The sequence below is a fragment of the Vanessa tameamea genome, chromosome 12 (assembly GCF_037043105.1).
Source record: "Vanessa tameamea isolate UH-Manoa-2023 chromosome 12, ilVanTame1 primary haplotype, whole genome shotgun sequence".
In the NCBI taxonomy this organism is placed as follows: domain Eukaryota; kingdom Metazoa; phylum Arthropoda; class Insecta; order Lepidoptera; family Nymphalidae; genus Vanessa; species Vanessa tameamea.
The window spans coordinates 1169831-1189048 of record NC_087320.1 but is presented as its reverse complement, the minus strand read 5'-3'; the positions used below and the strand labels follow the sequence as shown (position 1 = coordinate 1189048).

At 32.1% G+C, this 19218-nt stretch overlaps 3 protein-coding genes across 6 annotated transcripts in view; 1 reads left to right on the top strand and 2 right to left on the bottom strand.

Moving 5' to 3' along the window:
- The window catches only part of LOC113402434 (adenomatous polyposis coli protein-like), a 62988-nt gene extending 62044 nt beyond the window's left edge, over positions 1-944 (bottom strand). For both annotated transcript variants that reach the window (XM_064216333.1, XM_026642679.2), the window contains exon 1: positions 803-944. The gene's annotated coding sequence lies outside the window, so the exon portion shown is untranslated. The remainder of the gene's footprint in view (positions 1-802) is intronic.
- Positions 527-9967, top strand: LOC113402435 (FAST kinase domain-containing protein 4). 3 transcript variants are annotated; one of them, XM_026642682.2, is made up of 11 exons: positions 527-547; positions 1471-1639; positions 1962-2149; positions 2549-2776; positions 3036-3208; positions 3533-3758; positions 4299-4449; positions 4993-5223; positions 5606-5672; positions 6184-6289; positions 6647-9967. In XM_026642682.2, exons 1-11 carry the CDS (start codon positions 542-544, stop codon positions 6764-6766), a joined length of 1665 nt encoding a protein of 554 aa, XP_026498467.2. In that variant the 5' UTR covers positions 527-541; the 3' UTR covers positions 6767-9967. The 3 variants fall into 3 exon arrangements, with proteins under 3 accessions (XP_026498467.2, XP_026498468.2, XP_026498469.2); XM_026642683.2 differs by lacking the exon at positions 527-547 and adding an exon at positions 1146-1261; XM_026642684.2 differs by lacking the exon at positions 527-547 and adding an exon at positions 1260-1382.
- Positions 9968-10510: 543 nt separating this feature from the next.
- Positions 10511-18303, bottom strand: LOC113402436 (carbonic anhydrase 1-like). The gene is made up of 8 exons (XM_026642685.2): positions 18125-18303; positions 16886-16933; positions 16508-16684; positions 15226-15352; positions 14833-14935; positions 14274-14386; positions 12250-12373; positions 10511-10693 (listed from the first exon to the last, which is right to left on the bottom strand). Exons 1-8 carry the CDS (start codon positions 18165-18167, stop codon positions 10511-10513), a joined length of 918 nt encoding a protein of 305 aa, XP_026498470.2. The 5' UTR covers positions 18168-18303.
- Between the last annotated feature and the right edge of the window lie 915 nt (positions 18304-19218).

Below are 19218 nucleotides of genomic sequence, written 5' to 3'. Positions count from 1 at the left end.
GAAGATGTAGAAAAGCAAAGGGCCATAACTGCACTTATTTTCTGTTAGATAGCCAAATTTACAAAATGATGGCCATTTTTTAAGGAATATGATTTAATTAATTAGACATAATTATGCAATATACACATATGTATCAATACACATTAGAGAAGAATTGCCAAACAAGCTCTCGACCGACTCCTCAAAAGGAGAGGAGGGAGAGAGGTGAGAACTCAGCAAAGGGTGATTTACAGGCCTTGTACCTTTTTTATTTATAACATGTAATGAAAAATGAAGGAAAATTGGAATTTGTTCTTCTACAGATGTTTAACTAAACTATGTAAATGTATCTGAAATCGATGTGAAACAGTGTATAAATATTATAGCTAAATTATTACTACGATGTATTTAATACTTCAACATAAAAATGTATGCAATCATAGCGTACAAGTCATTTTTATTAATTCCTGCGTGAAAAATACGTGAGTACATAAATATCAAGGCGAATGGAAAAAAATAAATGTAGCGCGCAGTCTAGCAGTAAGGATGGTTTATCAATAAGATGCAGGTAGATTGTTATTTATATGTATAGTGGCTTGCAGAGCAGTATTTGCTCGCTAAAACGATCAAAATAATTGACATTAGCAATGTTTAATACATGTTCTTTATGAATACATTATTCTCAAACGATTTTTATCGTAATTATTCAAGTTATAAAAAAACTTCGTTAAAATTAACCAATATCTATACACAAGAATGTTTATAGTTATGGTTCATCAGTCTAAAGTATGTATTGTTTACTTAGAAGGCATGTTATGCTTACCATTTTAACGTTTGTTATATTGATTGCACCTTTGTTTCATAGCCTGATTAAATAATTCGAAAAATCACAACAAATCTCCCACCGACGACCGCTTGCAATTTCTTAAGAAAGCACAGAATCACAGATTAAATATTAAATCGAGGATAAAAGGATAACAGAAACTTGCCATATAACATATCTCCTATTTTTTAATTTTCCTAAGAAAATATAGTATGATTCATATATTTAAATCATCTAATAAAGTTGTTTGAGTTTATTATAAAGCAAATTAAATAGTTTCACAATTTTTTTCAGCTAAGTTCTTGTAGCTAACTGTGCTTTTGTTTTATTTTTGCTACAACTTCAAATCAATGACGGAACTGTCAAGTTGATTTTGATTAGATTTATAATTTTTTTACAAATTGTAAATGCCTTGAAAAATATTTACTTCGACAAGTATTTAATAATTTATACATTAAGGTACTCTATAGCTTAATTATCCTTGTATCACAATACCATATTTATTATTATATTTTAAAATATAAACATATCCAGGCGTGATGTAAGAAGACAATTATACACTAATATTTACTATTTGAAGGTTATATCTCGACCGCAACAATTATTTTAAGCTAGTTTTTAACATAAGTGTGCGTTTAATAAATAGTACATTTTTATATTTGTTATAGATGTTGAAATTTAGCGGGTTAGTAATTTGGAGGTTAGGTTCTCGAAGTTCTTTGAGAAAATATTCAGCTCCAGGTGCGACAGTATTTAAAGCACATAAAACAGAGCCATCGACAAATGTTACTGACAGAAATGTCGAGGGTAATACTCTGGGAATTAAAGACGGTCCAAGTAAGTTACTCCATATATCAAAACAAAATTTACAGTCAGTCAGAATTACCATATTTGTTGTTATAACATTTGACAGTTACATAATATTATCTATTTGAAATAAAATAATAAATTATTTATAACATTAAAAATCTGGTTTTTCTGACCATAATTTTAGTTGAATTATTCTATTAAATTATAGGAATTAAAGTAACTTATAAATTGTGTAAACAGAATTGTAATAATTAAAACACAATTGATAATTTTAATATTATTTTTTACCCATTAAAATTTCATGACATTAGTTTGTAATATAAATGTGATGTATTAATAATACTTTTAGGTTTAGTTGCAGCTGCATTTGCTTCTCTCAATTCTCCAGAGCAGGATGAAAAGAAGAAGCCAAGTGCTAAATCTGTAAAACAGAGCCGTGCTCAGCAACTTGACAGTCAGATTATTAGAGCAACAGATGTAGAATCCTTGCTATTAGCTGCTGAAAACCCTGTCATATCTAGAAAGCATGCACTTAAGGTTAAGGAATTATTTGTTTATGCCACTACATTAATGTAGAAATGTAGAAGATAACTGCTTACTTATTAGTGTCTAAATAATATTAATATTTAATAAATTCATGTATTCTAATACTACATGATACTGTTAAAAAAACGTAGTAAGTATTATAGAGAAATGCTGCTCTAATGTGTGTTAGTTACACATGAAATATTGTCATTCACTACATGCAAGTCTACTCATGTTATTTTCCTCCACCACAAAACCTTAAGATGAATTATAGACACAATTAAGCACATGAATATTGAGTGGTGCTTGCCCTGGTTTATTTCTGTTAAGTTTAGGCTTAATTACACTGTTTGATAACAATGAATATTTAAAAATTATACTTGAAAGTCATTTAAATATATATAATTATAGATGGTGTCAGTATTATCTGAATGGTCAAGTAACAACAAAGTTAAATTATCTGACTTTGAAAAGGATCCACGCTTCCTTAAGTTGTGTAGGATCTTAGCTAGGACACCTACTGGCCAGGCTATGAGCTCACTAACAATGGCTGAAGATCTAAGCACAGTACTTGGTATCACTGGTGATGATGAAGCAGCAAGGCTTATAGCTAATCTATCATTGCCGCAAATGATAAAGGTAATTTTATTTACAAATATAATATGTGTGTTGCATGGTTGATGCACAAAGAATAATAAATTAATTATATATACATATAAGTAAATATATCTATAGAATATATTTACAATTTTAATTTATATTAAAATGAATATGGATTCAAGTCATTTAGCATTAAATCTGTACAAAATTTATTAGAAATCTATTGAATATTTTTTATTAGGAGTGTGTTTATTTGTGCATTGTTTTTTTTGTTTATAGTTTAATGCTGTGTTTCTAGGTGATGAAAGCTCTCCAGGTGAAAGGTAGACGAAGCACGCCACTGTTACGTGCCCTTTCTTACAACATAACGAAACAATCTGAAAAAATTGACTTAAAAAAATCAGCTGATCTTCTTTTCTCTATGGCTGCTCTGAATTTCCCAGATCCAGTATTGTTAGATAGGATATGCAGGTAAGATATGGATAAAGGCATATTCTTTTATAATGATAGATAGATGATTTAAAAGTGTGGAGGTAGAATTTGTTGATAAATAATAATATTTTATTACTGCAATAAGTCAAAATTTCTGGGTAATTTAATTGGTAGGAAAGAATAAATAAAGGGAATATTTTGCCAGTTCTTCTCTGTAGCATCTTTACTCAAATTGGTAACTAAATTCAAATTTAATTTAATTGTAAGAGTCTACAGGGATGGAATACAGTATAATAATTGTTGCCATCAATTATAAATAATTCCATGACAAATTATAAATATATATTTTTTTTTACTTTTCAGCGATGTTGTAGAAATTCTACCAGAGAACACAGATAAACCAGCTGTTGTAAATTCTATTTTAGTATCTCTCGGTTTGCTCAAATATCGACATGAAACAGTCCTCCTAGCCTTAACAATGTGGATACAAAAATATAGAGAAATTTGTAGACCAGGAGACATAGCATCTGCAGTCATCACGTTGGCAACTGTTAACTATTTACCAGCTCAATTGGACTCTCTGATAGAGGTAAATTCAATACTATTAATCATTATTTGTAACTTAAGTTCTAACAACAATTACTTTTTTTGTGGACTTATTAGTGCCGGGAGTTCATAGATTATTTCACCAATGTCACATACGATGGAGAAGGTAGGCTCAATTTAATTTTGAAGACATAATAGTGGTAGATTCCTTGTAAACCCATAAACTAAAACAAAATAAAAATAAACAATTAGATAAATATAAATTGTTATTATAAGAACATATATGTACAACCACAATACTAATTACAGCTTAATTTTACTATGATTAATGTATTTACTTAAAAAAATTACATAGTTTACAACAACTAACAAACATTAAAGATTAATAGTGCAGGGAATTCTCCGAGGGAGAACGTCGTAAATGGGACGGAGGAGTTTGGGGCAGGAGAAAGAATTGTTTTATTTAAGAAACAAAAAGTAGCTTTCTTCAAAAACGACATGTTAGTGAAGATAAAACATAACTATTTCTAAAGAGGACTATTTTTCTTCCATAGACTAAATTATCTTTCATGTTTGTAATCAGGAAGCAATATTACTAAAAGAAGACGAATTGACAAAAGCATCATCGTGGCTCGATCTTGTGTTCTCTCTCCTAATATTGGACAAAGCACGGGAACATCACCTCGTCTCCACAGTCAAGCCTGAATTTATTGAAAAACTTCTTTCTGCGGGTGGTGAGTAAAAATAGACTATGATGAAATAAATTCATTTTTAATTTAATTGTTTTGCAATATCTATCTTTAATCATAAAAATAATTATAAAAGAAATAACTGTAACAAATCAACTAGAATCGACTATTAAGGCAAAAAACATATGGGTCTGTAGTTTTGCAAGTTGAACCATAAAATCTATCTATTTTTATAAAATGGCCAATATATTGTAACAAAGCACAGAGATAATATTTTTTTATTGATCTGTAACATCTTTCCTCTCGCTTCTCTATTATCTGTGGGAGTGATTTCGTGAAAGGGGACGGAAGTATGTAACGGGAAGCCGGGGAAGCGCGCGTTATTTGATCTGACCAAATAGTGAGAGAGAAGGTGAGGTGTCAGATGCTACGCGTCATATGCGACGATTTGAAGACTGTTTTTTTTACAATATAGGTTTTATAAATTAATTTGTATAGCTTTGTAATTAAATCGATATAAAAAGAGTAATAATCTGCATTCCTAATTTTCAGGAGCGAATAATATAACGAAAATATTGAACGTTTCAGAAATACCCATCCCATCTCGACGTAAACTGATGTCTATAGACGCTTACATCGGTCTCAAATTCCCGTCCACAACCACTCGATTAGCCGAAGACATAGCAGTAGGTGTTCCGATAGTTTATACAAAGGAAAAAGCTCTCTATGTGCAAAGCATCATGGACACGTTCAGGAGTCTAGTTTCAGCGGAAACGTTTTTAAGGAAGGAGTGTCAATCGGGAATGGGATTTCTTTATGGTGAGTTGATTTTGATTATAAGATATAGTAATACACGTTTAAAAAAACAACAAAAGTAAATATCCAGCTCCGTGGCTAAGGTTCTTTTTTTGAGGTGGTGGTAGGAATTGCAATCCAGTACAATAATTGCAATCCACGTATTTGCGGGATCGAATCATTTCAGTTCCGCTGGATCCAGGTATTTGCGCGATCCAGCAGAGTTCACTAAGACCTCGGAAATAAATCGTAATAAAGATCCTTTAATATAAATCTATTCCTTTTTGACCTGTAAGCTTTTGACACTTAATAATATAATTTAATTTAATTCTGCTTCCTACTTACATGATAGTTATGATATGATTTTATTATATTAAAAGTAATATAAGTAATTATTTTATTCCAGACGCAGAGTTCGTTGTGGATTCAAAGTGTCATCCGGTGTCTTTAGATAAGGCGGCTAACAGAAAGGAGTAAGTGTTGTGTATTAGACTTATATTTAGATTTGAATCGTGCGATTTTTTATTTTTTTCTAGTAATACACTCGTCGTGGACACGTACAGTTGTAATTTTATAGTAGTCGTTATACGCTCGCGTTTAAGGGGCTGGTTGTCAGGTGTTAGGTATAAAAAGCCTATATCTTTTACTGAAGTTCAAGCTCGCTTCATAACAAATTTCATCAAATTAATTTCAGAGGTTTGGCTGTGAAAGAGAAGCAGGCCGACAGACGGACAGAGAGTTAACTCGGTCGCATTTATTATGTTATTTTCTCATGAAACCATAATGCCACAATACCACAGATTATTCAAGATCTCGACCAATGTTATAAATATTGTTTCAAATCTTGTCTTCAGTCCTGTGAGGAGTTGCTTATAGATTAATTTACCATAGATGATATAAAAAAAATATTATACACTTATATTAAAATAAATGAGAATAGCGTATTTAAAAAAAATATATATAAAGTATTTTTTTTGTTTTCAGTGTACATAGGATAGCAGTATTAGGTTTGGATTATCATGACCTCACAAGGAAGGAGTTCGTTCCTCTCGGAGTTAACAAGTTATACAGCCGACTATTGCAACTTAAGGTAAGTTGTTTAATTATAAACTTGTAAAAGAATCAATCCAACCCCCTCGAGTCATTACATCCTACTTAGATACTACTATATTGAAGTGTCAATAGCGCAATGTTTTACGGGCCCCCGAGCGATGTAAAAAGTCGCAGGTTTAATCCTGGCCACACCTAACACAAGCTTTTTTTTAAGCTTTTGTTTAATCGGTAAGGAAAATAGGAATATTAGTAACTTCTTAAAATAGGGTTTTGCTACTATTCTTTTAAATTAAACTTTTTTATATTAGTATACATTAATACATAACAGATTTTATTTTAATTCTAAAATATTTTATTTAAAAAAAAGACATAATATAAATGTATCTTTACACAGGGTTACAAAGTTCTAGAGATTCCATACACGGAATTTAATCCTAAAGATAAGCTGGTCACAAGGGTTAAGTACATCGAGAATCGACTCAAGGAAATCATTTCATCGACCACGAAGAGTTAGGTATAAAAATATTAATTAGGGTCGTATAATTGGATTTGTAAGGCTATATAACATATTATAGAACTGTTGTGTAGTTAATATTTTTTTTTGAATTTTATTATATTTGAACTCAGAATGTCCGAATGAGACATGATAATCAGCTACGTATATTAAAATTATATTTTGCGACATTTTATTTACAGTAATTTTCATAACAATAATCTTAATTTAATTAGCGTTCTACCAGATTGAAACGGAACCTTGTCAAAGTAATCGAAATAGAAATTCTCGAGCTAAGTAGCGTTATCAAAGAAGTTCCGAACAATAATCATCCGACTCTGGCAAAGTCAAAACGGTGGTTATGATTTTTACAAACTATGTAAATATAAGTGTGCGTGTACGTATGTATGGCTGATTTCGTTTTTCAAAACATGTTTCAACTGTCAGATTTACTCTGCCTGGTTGAATTTTGATAATTTTATTTCTGTTTCCATTAATTTCCTGACTTCCTGATGGCGTATGTCAAAGTTTCATCGTCCACAAGGTCGCATTTTTTTATTGCGCGTGGTTTGTTATAACCTGTTCCAATAGTAGCTATATAAGATATAATACAACACTATTCCACTTCACCGCTAATATTATTTTCAATTTTCCTTCCAAAGTTCCGCTAGCCACTTCGCCGACATTCAAAACAGCGTTGCACAACTATCGATAGTTTAACTATCGATACTATCGCTAACACTTTAACTATCGATAGTCTATCGATAGTGGACTATCGATATGCAACACTAATTCAAAACGATCATCCATACTGGTTATCTTTCATACTGATTATTCAAGATCTCGACCAATGATATCGCGTCAATTCAATTTCGAAGTTTTTTATCTTGCTTATTTCGAGAGTCCTTTAGTTCGTTAACTATAATATGTACTATAAGCTGTATTAAGATGACTTCTCGTGTTCACATTGTCATTTGAAATTTAAATTATGGAATGAAGAAGTTAGGAAAAATACTAGAACTATGTTAGGAGGATAACAGTTCAATATAATATGCATCTATAAATGTATCTGATTGTTTTGTTAGGTAACGTCAGTATCTAACAGAAATTCGTTACACGCCATTTGAATTATTTGAATTCAACGTCACGGAAACACATGTAAAAACTCCTTAGCAATACCTTTTACGTTTAAAATGATGACTGGATCAACAATAAAAAACCCTATCCTGAGCAGTTTGTTTTCTATAACCAGATACTCTGTGATGATGTGACAGATACGAAGTTATTTTTATAAACAAAACGGTTGAAAAAACGTGTTACTATAATTAAAAAAAATATTGTACGTAACTATGATATTTGAAAATGAAAATGAGATTAATAATTTCATCTAATCATATTAATTATTTCACTTTTTTTTCTATCTGTACAATTTTTTTAAGTTGTTCTGTTACCAGTCAGATGATTTTCAACCCTATTTATTGACGCTATGAATTATTGAGGCATCAACGACCTATACTAATTTTAAAATGTAATATAATGTATGTATGTATTTAATTGTTAGATGTAACATAGACTGTAATCATAAGCAAGATGTCGGATGGACAGTCCAAATTCGAATTTCGAAAATTGAATTAAAAATATTTTGTTTTTTGCTAATTAACACTCAATAATTAATTATAATTGTCTCGAATATCTATTCGATGTGAATACATCTGTTTTCACTCACAAAGGCGCGCCTCCTTGTTTATTATCGGAGTGCATTAACAAATACAATCTAATTCTTCCCACGCACACTAAGACATCTTGTAAGCAGAAGCGTCACTCAAATAACGCACGCCGATAATTTAACGCACTGTTCGAGAATTAACAGAGCTATATTAGACAATTATTTAGTGTTACAAAAGCAAAATTTGATTTATTTGGTACTGATAATATACAAATCGCAAGAAAACAGGACAGGAAGCATCTATGTTTAGAGGTTCGAGTCCTGTGTGCATCTGTGTGGGTTAAGTAAGTGTTTGCAGTGGCGAAAATCTTGTTACCTCACATCTATTTGGTCTTACACGTTATTGTGTTTGAACTTTTTCGTGCTGTGATACTTATGCTATTAAAATATATTACATACAAATCATTCATTTGCAAAGGAAAATATGTAATCCGTATTTAAATTATATAAATAAATCAAAACTATACTGGTGAGAACTCATAGTAAACAATAAAATCTCCCGATTAATTTCTAAAGCTTTAATCGAAGTGAAATTAACCTAAAAGCCTTCAATCTGAGAGGTCACTGATCTGTGGCACTGATGACGACGCTACACGGGGAAGACTTAAATTTGATCGGGCTAAAATATTCCTTTCTCGCTCTGTCATAAGGGGTTATAAAGTGTAGCAAGTCTTCTCGTCTTGTCAAATCAGATTGTTTATACAGTAAGATTTAGATTAAGGCTTAATATGGAAATTACTACTATTATGCGTCTTCAAAATAAGATTGATCTAACGTTCGTTTCAGAAATAATGACTTAAGCAAATCTGACTAAACATTGGACGCTCATTGGTGGCCTTATTACGTCACCAACTGCCACTGACCAATGGCCATTCAGATTGAATTCTAATTATTTAATCGGACAATGATCAAGTTTCTGAAACGAATAATTGAATTATAAGGAATATTTTGTTTATCTTCAAAATTTAATTGATCGACAGTCAGTTTCAGAAATTAATAAAGTTCAAGTAAACACTAAGCGCTCATTGGTCAGCTCTTGACACCGAACAATGATTTAATAAACAAATGATTTAATCTGACTTTAATTAAAGTTTTAGAAATTGATGGATAACTAATTCGATTGCATCCAATCTTTCGTCTCTTTTCCACTGTTATGGTGACATATTTATCCCCTTGACGTCTCAATTAAAAGCAAATATACATACACTTTAATCCGATTACGCGTAATATTTATTTACTGTAACCCATTTTTGTACATTTATTTATGTAGAAATACCCTTGAAAATTAAAATTACCTAATTGTATTGTATAATTTGTTATAGATTTGTATATGTGTGAATGCTGTATACTTAATTTTAATTTATTCACGATAAATTAGTCTCTAATTCATACATGTAAAAATCAAATTCCCTTGATTTATTTGTTCTGTTTAACTGCGAGGGCGTGTAAAATAGTGGTTGTTAATATTATAGAAAAATAAATAGATTTAATTTAAATCGTGTTTTATTCAACATCAACCACTAAATTTAACATGAAAAATCATGAATAAAATAACCCTAATTATTCTAAGTACAACATGAAAATGCTGGAATATTTTAAAACAGCCATGATGGTTAAGTTTAATTTCTTGATTTAAATCCTCTTACTACGAACCTGAAACGACGAAAATTGCAATTAGTTGCTATTCTTCATATTTTTTAACACATTTCAAAAATGGAAGAAGTTCTTAATTCAGATGTTTTATATGCTTTACATGCTTATGTATGTTTTGTTCGAAGGAAGTTAATTCCGAAATGAACCCATTAATAAATTGGATCAAAACCTGGTCAGTACCAGGTTTTGTTCCAATTTATTCAAAATCAGTGATTTTCTGTGATTGCTGGTATCGCATATTATCTGTGCATTGTTTACGCAATCACACGACAAAACGGCCTGTTCTCTCCATCAGTTCAGGATAGGACTTTGATCGATACCAATACAGCGATCAAGGTTTCAAACTTGTCAAACTTCTGTTTTATTTACGTCAATAGACCCTGTAATCAAACTTGCCTGGTAATATTTTGAAAGAACTGTGTAACATGTTTGAAAACATCAGTTACTATGATAACAGCTTTTGGTGTGGTGATGAATGCGTCTGGAGGCTGAAACACCTGGTGATTATTTATCTTCTGTTGACTTCTGAAGTTATGACGACCTTTGCCCACCTTACCGAAGAGGTGGTACTGAATAAAATAATATAATTAGTTACTCAATTAAGCGACCCAATTTGAAATTAAAATTCTTAATTAATTAAGGAGATCAGCTTATATAAACATTTACCCGCAATGGTTCTGCAATAAGGAAGGAGAAAGGCAATGAATTCATGAAGACAGTTTTGTAACACATGTAAAATTTTTGAATAAAAATTTCGTAATTTATTTTCACTGTAAGGAAACTTTCTGTTATCTTTTAGCTCATACCTTATTTTCTTAGCCGCAAATGCTGCGGCCCTATTTCCCTAATTATCGTTGAAACTATTTTCTTCTTTTCCCTACCCGTATCCCAATCTATTTGCTGTCGGCGCAGCATGTCCTTTCCTTCCATTCTCTCATCTGATCGTTCACATTCATCTCTCTTATATCCCTCCTCACACACTCCATCCTGTGATCTTAGGTCGTCCTCATCCCCTCCATCCCTATATCCTCATGCTCATGTAGCTTAGCCTCTTTAGCAATAGTAAAGGAAGGAATTTTGTAATGTACATAACATTCTCCCATTTACGAGAATACTTATCAGTTTTTACACATTTTACATTTGAGTAGTGAATTTTATACATTTTGTCTTTTTAAAAAGTAATGTAAAAGTACTTTACTCTGAAGTAAAATATATTTGCATTCTTATATAGGTACAACTTTATGATAACGCAAGAATTTTGCTTAATGTTTTCCTTTGACCCGTTTATTTAAGGTATGAACATATGTCGCTAATATCTTTTACTGCGTGGTTTTTTAGTCGAAAGAGTATTTTATGAATAAGTCAAGGCTCCAACCTATGTTATTTAATTGATAGAAGAATGCATACAATACGGAATTTCATGCCGGTTATTCTTGATAGGTTCTCAATTTCGAACCGGGATTCGTTTGACATTTAATATAATCTTGTAAAATGAAGATTGAAAAGTGCTTGTAAGAGATTACTTAAGCGAAGTTAATTTTGCAGTTATTCTTCGATCTTCGATTCTCGATTATGTGAATCAGTACAAAAATGGTGTCTACCTTGACGGGGGCTGTACAGTTAGAGTTCGTTAATTTATTCTTTGATTAGATATATGATATACTAAAGATCTATAAGACCGTGGTCAGACCTGCTGTTCTATAAAATGGATAACTGAAAGACAATTGCATGTGGCGGAGATGAGAATGCTGAGAGGAATGTGTTGTGTTACGAGAATGCATAGAGTAAGGAATGAGTACATAAGAGGAAGTTTGAAAGTGGCACCGGTAACCGAGAAGCTATCTGGAAACCGGCTGTCTTGATATGGGCATGTTATGCGGAGGAATGAGGACCATGTTGTGACAAAGGTTTTGAGAATGGATGTGGATGGATATAGAGGTAGGGGACGACCCAAGAAACGATGGATGGATTGTGTGAAAGACGATATGGTTAGAAAGAATGTTACTTGTGAGATGACGTCCGACAGAGAAGTATGGAAGAAGAAGACATGCTGCGCCGACCCCAAGTAAAATTGGGATAAGGGCAGGAGGATGATGACATATATCATATACTGGGTGATACTTACATGGGCATCAGAAATGTATATAGGATTGTTAAAAATAATCCAGACCACCACTTCGTTGCACTCCGGTGACGTGAGAGACCCGAGATATGTAAAGTAAGAATTTATTTTCGGACTTAGAAGCTTCCTAAAACAAATTTATCTCAATAAGGTAGATATTGCAATAGTAACAGCCTATAAATATCCCACAGCTGAGCTAAAATCTACTTAGACTTTTGAAGAGAAGGTTGGGAGCCTTCACCACGCTGATCCAATGCGAGTTGGTGGAGTACACATGTAGCACAATTTTATTAAAATTAGACACACGCAGTTTCCTCACGATGTTTTCCTTCACCACCGAGCACGAGATGAATTATAATCAAAACTTAAGCACATAAAAATTTAGCGGTGCTTACCTGGGTATGTGACCAATGACCCCCATTGGAATTATGAATGAAATTATTGGTTAAGATGCACGGGTTCTAACCACTGGACCATTTCAGCTCAGATATTGCAATGTTTAATAATAATTTTTAATTACATAAAAAGGGATATGTCTTAAGGCTTTTGAGGCAGGAAATTTGCCTGACGATAAATCTCTTGGGAATGCAATTTGGGTATGCTGATAACCCACCACGATACGTTTGTTTTGATATGACCACGATTGAACGAGGGCGCTTCATCCAACTAAATTAAATCTTAATCAGAGACGTATTAATAATGAAGAAAAAGTTATTAAAAGATTAACGTAGCAATTGTGAAGTGATAAAATGATTTATCGGACACTATGTTACACCTATTCAACAGATTCGCAAGATTTTGATTTATATACCTTCACATTTCAAAGATTACTTTAAAAAATATGTGTTTATTTAAAAGGACTACTGTATGCAATGTAATGTTAATTGGAACAGGTAATTCTCCAATTATTAATCCCTATTGAGTTTGCTAAACGGTTTTATGCCTTTGAACTTGTATAGGTTCCGGTATTTCGTCTTAATTTTAATAGCACTAAAATTGGTATTGGACATTGACAATCATTTTTAATTTGATTAATATAGCGACATTTCTGGATACATCATTGTATCGCTCTTTATTAACAACACCATATAACTAACAAAGGAGAAGACCTTTTATGTAAAAAACTACTAAGACAATATATTATATAAAATTTATACCAGAAGTAAATAGTGTTTACGTTTACGAACAAAGATTTAGTGTATAATTAGCTGCGCTTTGCGATTTTAGCCGCTTTTATTTTTCTTTTATCTTGAAAGGCGTGAATTTTCAATTTTTGTATATATCTTTTTAAATATATAGAAGGCAATATCCTCACTGATTCACAACGTAAAGTCCAAAGCATAAGACATAGAGACTGATACTTTGAAGATAGCTTTGGTGTTGTACTGAAGAGACTTACTAAAAAATAATTTAAAACAAGATCGTTGTTCTTTAATTCTTTAACTTCATTGTTTGTTCATTGTTTTTGACATCGCTCTACATAGCTAGTACATAAATATAATTTGTAACTTTTCCGGGGCGAAAAGGGGGCGTTATAGTATAGGGAAGTGTTATATTATTGATATATATTCCTATTACATCTTAGTGATTGCATCGTTGGTCTAAAGTTCAAACTTTGGAGATTAAAAAGATATTTCTTTTGTTTTTCTATCATAACAGTAACAGCCCGGAGTCCGGTAATTGACAGTTACACTTCCGTGCGTTTTGTCATCGCTCTTCCTGTGCTTGAACTCGTGACGAAATTTTGACATCCCATAATTAAGAGAGTGAGGGAATGGGGAGCGCGCTTGTGCCCTCTAATATGACCTTCACAGTTGGCCGTGACCTAAATCGACTAGGTGGACATTATCATCATATAAAAACTAGCGCGAGTAAATAAGAACGTCACACGGTCAACATACAAAAATACATCCTAGTACATAGCAAATACGATGCAAAGTATTAAGAATCCTGATCGAGTATTCCTTATCTAACTCTTTAAGTATCGAACTTGTTAGATTCCTAATGGTAGATATTATGTTTATTACCTTAAGTTTAAAATAACTCCACTGACTCTGCATCCAGTCCTCATTAACAGTGGAATGTGTTGCATTATCTGTTCGGATGCCTCTAGTTGGTCCTCGTTTAGCTCTGGTTGGACCTAAGAGCCAAAGAATTCTATGAGACAGTATATATTTGCTTGTATTCTATAAATTTGCTTAGTCCATTGTAGACCATTTAAATTGAAAGTATGCAATGGCGGTCTAATAACCTGGAGTGTTATTTTCATGGCAACTTATATTAAGGATCAAGACAGGGCTCAAATCGGCTATAATGTGCAACTAAAGCAACAAAATAACTTAAAATAATTAAAAATAATTCAGCATATGAATACTACAAGGGTACTTTTACGAATTTAAAATCGCAATCATAATACTCATATCTAACTCATTATAACTCTATTGATTTACGCGGCGAACGTAGTACAACTTGATATTTTCTAACGTCATCAACAGTCATCGTCACATTTCAAGCAATTTTTGAGTTTATCGCAGTTAGACAGACACTGGGTCATCTCGACTCAACTTATAAAAATATATAATTTACATTACAAAATACGGAGAGTATTGCCAGTCCATCTTTTTTACTTAATGCTGTTGAAACATTGAGGTCCGCCCGCACGTGTACGAAATGTAGTTCCATAGGAAACCTGTGAACATTGTAATTTTGTCGTGTGTGATCATATTTACGTTGGATGATATAGCCAGCGCTGGCTATGTAAATATGGAATATAAAAAAATATCCTGTGAATGAGTTATTTTATTAATTTAAAATTGTGTATCGCAACTTAGTCGACTTTATGCAAAAATTCGAAAATTGGTCGGCATTTTTTTACAACAGCTTGCTGGGCACTTTAGGCGACGTGAAGATTGAATCCGGCACTCGATATAAGCAATCTTGCTATATTTATTTGATTTTGATTATGTATTGAAGACTTACTTAGCTCCATTTATAGAGTGTTCTGAAAGCCAATGAAAGTGTAGTTGTTCGAGGCGGTATGTATACTTCAGAGGCCCACCAGTTATTGTAGGATGCATGTTTGGATCGCCTTCCGTACTAAACTGAACTACAATATAAAAATTACTATACATATTACAAAATTAAACGAGGTAGTAGAAATATTTTCTTGAACGGAATAAAGTCAAAATTCCTGCTCGCTCATTCTGACCGTATATATACATATAACAGAAATATTGTTTCGTTGATTGCAAGTAAGCGGTATTTATTTGGTTCCCGAATAAATTCTTGGCAATCTGCTCGTTTATGTAGTGTTTACAGAAATAACTTACAACTCATTTTTATCAACAACAACAAGGTTTTAATCACACTGGAATGTAAACTTTTGCATTTTTAACAAAAAAAAATTTTCAATAGATTCTATTAATAAGAGACTTAACTTTTGTACAGTTTTATTTTTGTTTAAGTAACTGAAAAATATTTAGCACTCAGTCCCTATAAAAAATCTCGCGAAAACGGCTAATCCGGCGAAACGCTCTTAGGATACATAAATAACAGTAAAGATTAATAGTCTTTTGTATATTTGATTACTTTTGTATATCTGTATATTTGTGTTTTGATATATTTGATTTTTTTTTTTTTATAAAAAGTAGGCGAAAGTGCGACTTGATCAAATGATGTGGTCACCGTTGCCCGTAGACAATTTCACCGTAAGAAATATTAATCAGTTCTTACAACACCAATGCGCCTCTAGCCGTGGAAAATAAGATGTATATCTCTTGTGCCTGTAGTTACACTGGCTCACTCATCCTTGAAACTGGAACATGACAACAGTAAGAATTGTCGGTAGAATATGTGATGAGTGGGTGGTACCCGATGGACAGGTATTTCATTCGCTTTATCTTAGACTATGAAACGACTCAAGACACATACATAGATGATTCAAAAACGCTTTTCCTTGGCCCAAGCCATGAATACACATAATTTTATTTATATTATATCTTTGACTTGGATATTACTGAGTTTCTGATGGAAAGACGTCATAGTCTTGTTCGGTTATATTTACTCTGTTTACCGATTTTTACCACAGAATCCCAGAGTCCAGAGGCTTTCTGATGTACTGACAATTTTTATATATACTCTAATCAAAGACAATGGGATTTAGGCATAGATAAATTAACTATTTTTTACTAATAAATAATATTCCTAACAGACTACATACGATAAAATGTGGTCGGAGAATTGTCACTTATTTTATACTTACTTGTATGACCATTATTGATCCCAGATGAGAGGACGTTCTCATAACCAATAAACTTGAGTCGGCCATTTGTAATAAACTGCCTTTCAAAGTCTTTAATGACATTATTCGTCCGGATATCTATTGGGGACTGTCTTTTACCCCCTTTTTTACAAAATCCCCCCGGCCATGCACTTTCATCTGCAAATATCAATACAAACTAAGCGCCAAAGCTTAATTTATTAGACTTTGTTTAGCGAGATTGCATTATATGTCAAAGTTATTATTATGTAACATTAAACAGAATATGCGTAGATTAATTGCTTAGGTCTGTGACTCTGACTAAAGTAGACAACAAAAGTAACATTTTTGACATAATACACTATTGAAATGTTTACGTACCGCGGTAACTCCAAATCGGGCCGTAAAACGAAATACATGAAAATAAATCTGAAAAAAAAAGTGACAGAGAGCGGTCATTTAAATATTATTGCTCATATATATTTGGAAGAGAAAATGAAGTAAATAAATGAAATAAACGTTAATATTACGTATATATAGATTATGTTATCAAAAATGATCTATATTCATATTATAAATCCGAAAGTAACTCAGTCTCTTAAATCACTGAACCGAATTACATGTAATTTGGTATGGAGCTTGAGTCCCAGGGTAGGATATAGGCTACTTTTTTAATTCACGGCAATATGGGGGTTTGACGGTGGCGCGCGGTTAAAGCCGCAGGTTCAGCTACTAATTAATCTGTCATTCATTTATTTAAATAATATTAGGAATTGGTGGTATTGTTTTACTTATTTGTTTTTTTAATGACTTTATGATATGTTTATATTAGTATTAATGATAATCTGTCTGTTCATAAGGCTACCTTCCTTTCCTTTCCTAATCCTTCTATGTTTTATATGCCTGCCTTTTATATAGATAACATTAAAACAATAACAAAATCGTACGTGGAATGAAATCATTTCTGGAAATAAAATATTCGAAGTGAAACGACGACCTTTCTTTTAAAGTCGGCAAAAAATGTGAACGCTTTAAACTTGCTCTAACACGTCATAGTTAACATACAACAAACTCTGCGCCCGAACGTCAACTTGACCCAGTTTTTAAAAGAAGAGCACTTCTGTTAATTGCAGGCAAAGAAAGTTTATTAAAACGACGATTTTCACAAAAAAAAAAATCTTATAACTATGTAATGAAGATGAAATGTATATGTATATGTTCGGTATATTTTTGTCTCTTTGGTTTAGTAGGTAACTTATAAGGCTGCAGATTTCAAATCACGGCTCGGTCCCGTAAAGTGTTTTCTAGTTTGTTATATAACAATTCTCATTACCCCGGAGTTAGCAAGATGTAAAACAGTAAAGTAAAAATGATCTCAAAAGATAATCAAATCAAAACTGATAAGGATTTTATTACTCAAATTTAAAATAATATCAAAATGCAATGATAATATTATTTTTTTTTTTTATTTTTTTAAGTACGTAATAAGTACTCAAGTACATATTATAAAATGTCTTAATGAATTTATAAAGTGTTTTTAAGACTAATTAAATAGGGATATTTTGATTATAATTTCATATTATTTATTTCGTAATTTTAACACATATAAAGCAAACTTACCAATATAAAAAACTACAATTATATAAACTTTCCCGACGAACATATCTCAATACGAACGTGAATAAAATCACCTTACAAATGATATTAAAAATTCATGCACTGTGATTTACACTAATAATATTTGTTTTCAATAACATCATTGTGTAATGCTATGTTTTAAATTTTCCAATCGTAAATACCAGTACGTGAACTCGGTTCTGAGGGGTAATTCTGACACTGCAATTTTGATAGGAATTAAACCCTCTTATTCGGAACTTGAATGACGTAATGGTAACCGGAAATTTTGACTGGTTTAGATATGTTTTGTTTTAAATCAATATTTAAAGTAACTGGTGACAATTCCTCATGGAGTTTAACTTGTCCATTCGAATAATCTAGGTCATATATTATATCTCATTGTCTGGATATCCTTACATCTGAAAAGTTTCTCCGATTGGCAATAACTGTCCCTTGGCAGGTGAATTTGAAGCGCTAAAAATGACTTGACGGTTATGATTCTAGATCCAAACGTCTGAGGATAACAATCTTGATAAGGTTTGGTAAATATAAAGAAACTCGCACTAACTGAATTGTTACTACCTTCAAGCTATAAAATAGCTTTATTTTATTAAAACTAGTTAAACGTAATACGATCGACCTATCTTGTGGCAGCTTTCTTAGACATCTTTGAATCAACAAAGTTTCTAACGTTATACATTACTTTCTTATAACTGAGAATCATATAATAATAAAATTTATTTAAGACAAATAACATAATTGATAACATCAAGTGCTTAAATATATATACAAATATGAATTTAAAAAAAAGTTTCTGTATAAATCTTGACCGCGTGCAAGAATGCTAGCAGCATTTCCCCGTTGAATCGCGATTCCGATCCAGTGGGCTAAAAACGAAACAGCCCTCCTGCCACCAGTGGAGGCAATAAGGCGAGGTGTTATACTTTTGATGAAGCTTTTTGCACCATTACTCCAACGGCCAAGTGTTTCGACAGCAAATGGGACAAAAAAGTAATTTGACATAAGACACGAATATTTAGATCTTTTTTTTGCTTCAGCATTTTTCCGCAGCGGCACCGGCTCTTAACATTGTTTCT

What these genes read in the sequence shown, in the direction of transcription:
- LOC113402436 (XM_026642685.2), bottom strand. Translation starts at nt 18,167, where the DNA reads ATGTTCGTCGGGAAAGTTTATATAATTGTAGTTTTTTATATTG. An exon ending in AATTGTAGTTTTTTATATTG is followed by an intron (nt 16,934 to 18,124) that starts GTAAGTTTGCTT and finishes TTTTTTTTTCAG; the next exon opens with ATTTATTTTCATGTATTTCG. An exon ending in TATACATTTCTGATGCCCAT is followed by an intron (nt 10,694 to 12,249) that starts GTAAGTATCACC and finishes TATTTTATTCAG; the next exon opens with TACCACCTCTTCGGTAAGGT.
- LOC113402435 (XM_026642682.2), top strand. An exon ending in GGGAATGGGATTTCTTTATG is followed by an intron (nt 5,224 to 5,605) that starts GTGAGTTGATTT and finishes ATTTTATTCCAG; the next exon opens with ACGCAGAGTTCGTTGTGGAT. An exon ending in GCCGACTATTGCAACTTAAG is followed by an intron (nt 6,290 to 6,646) that starts GTAAGTTGTTTA and finishes ATCTTTACACAG; the next exon opens with GGTTACAAAGTTCTAGAGAT.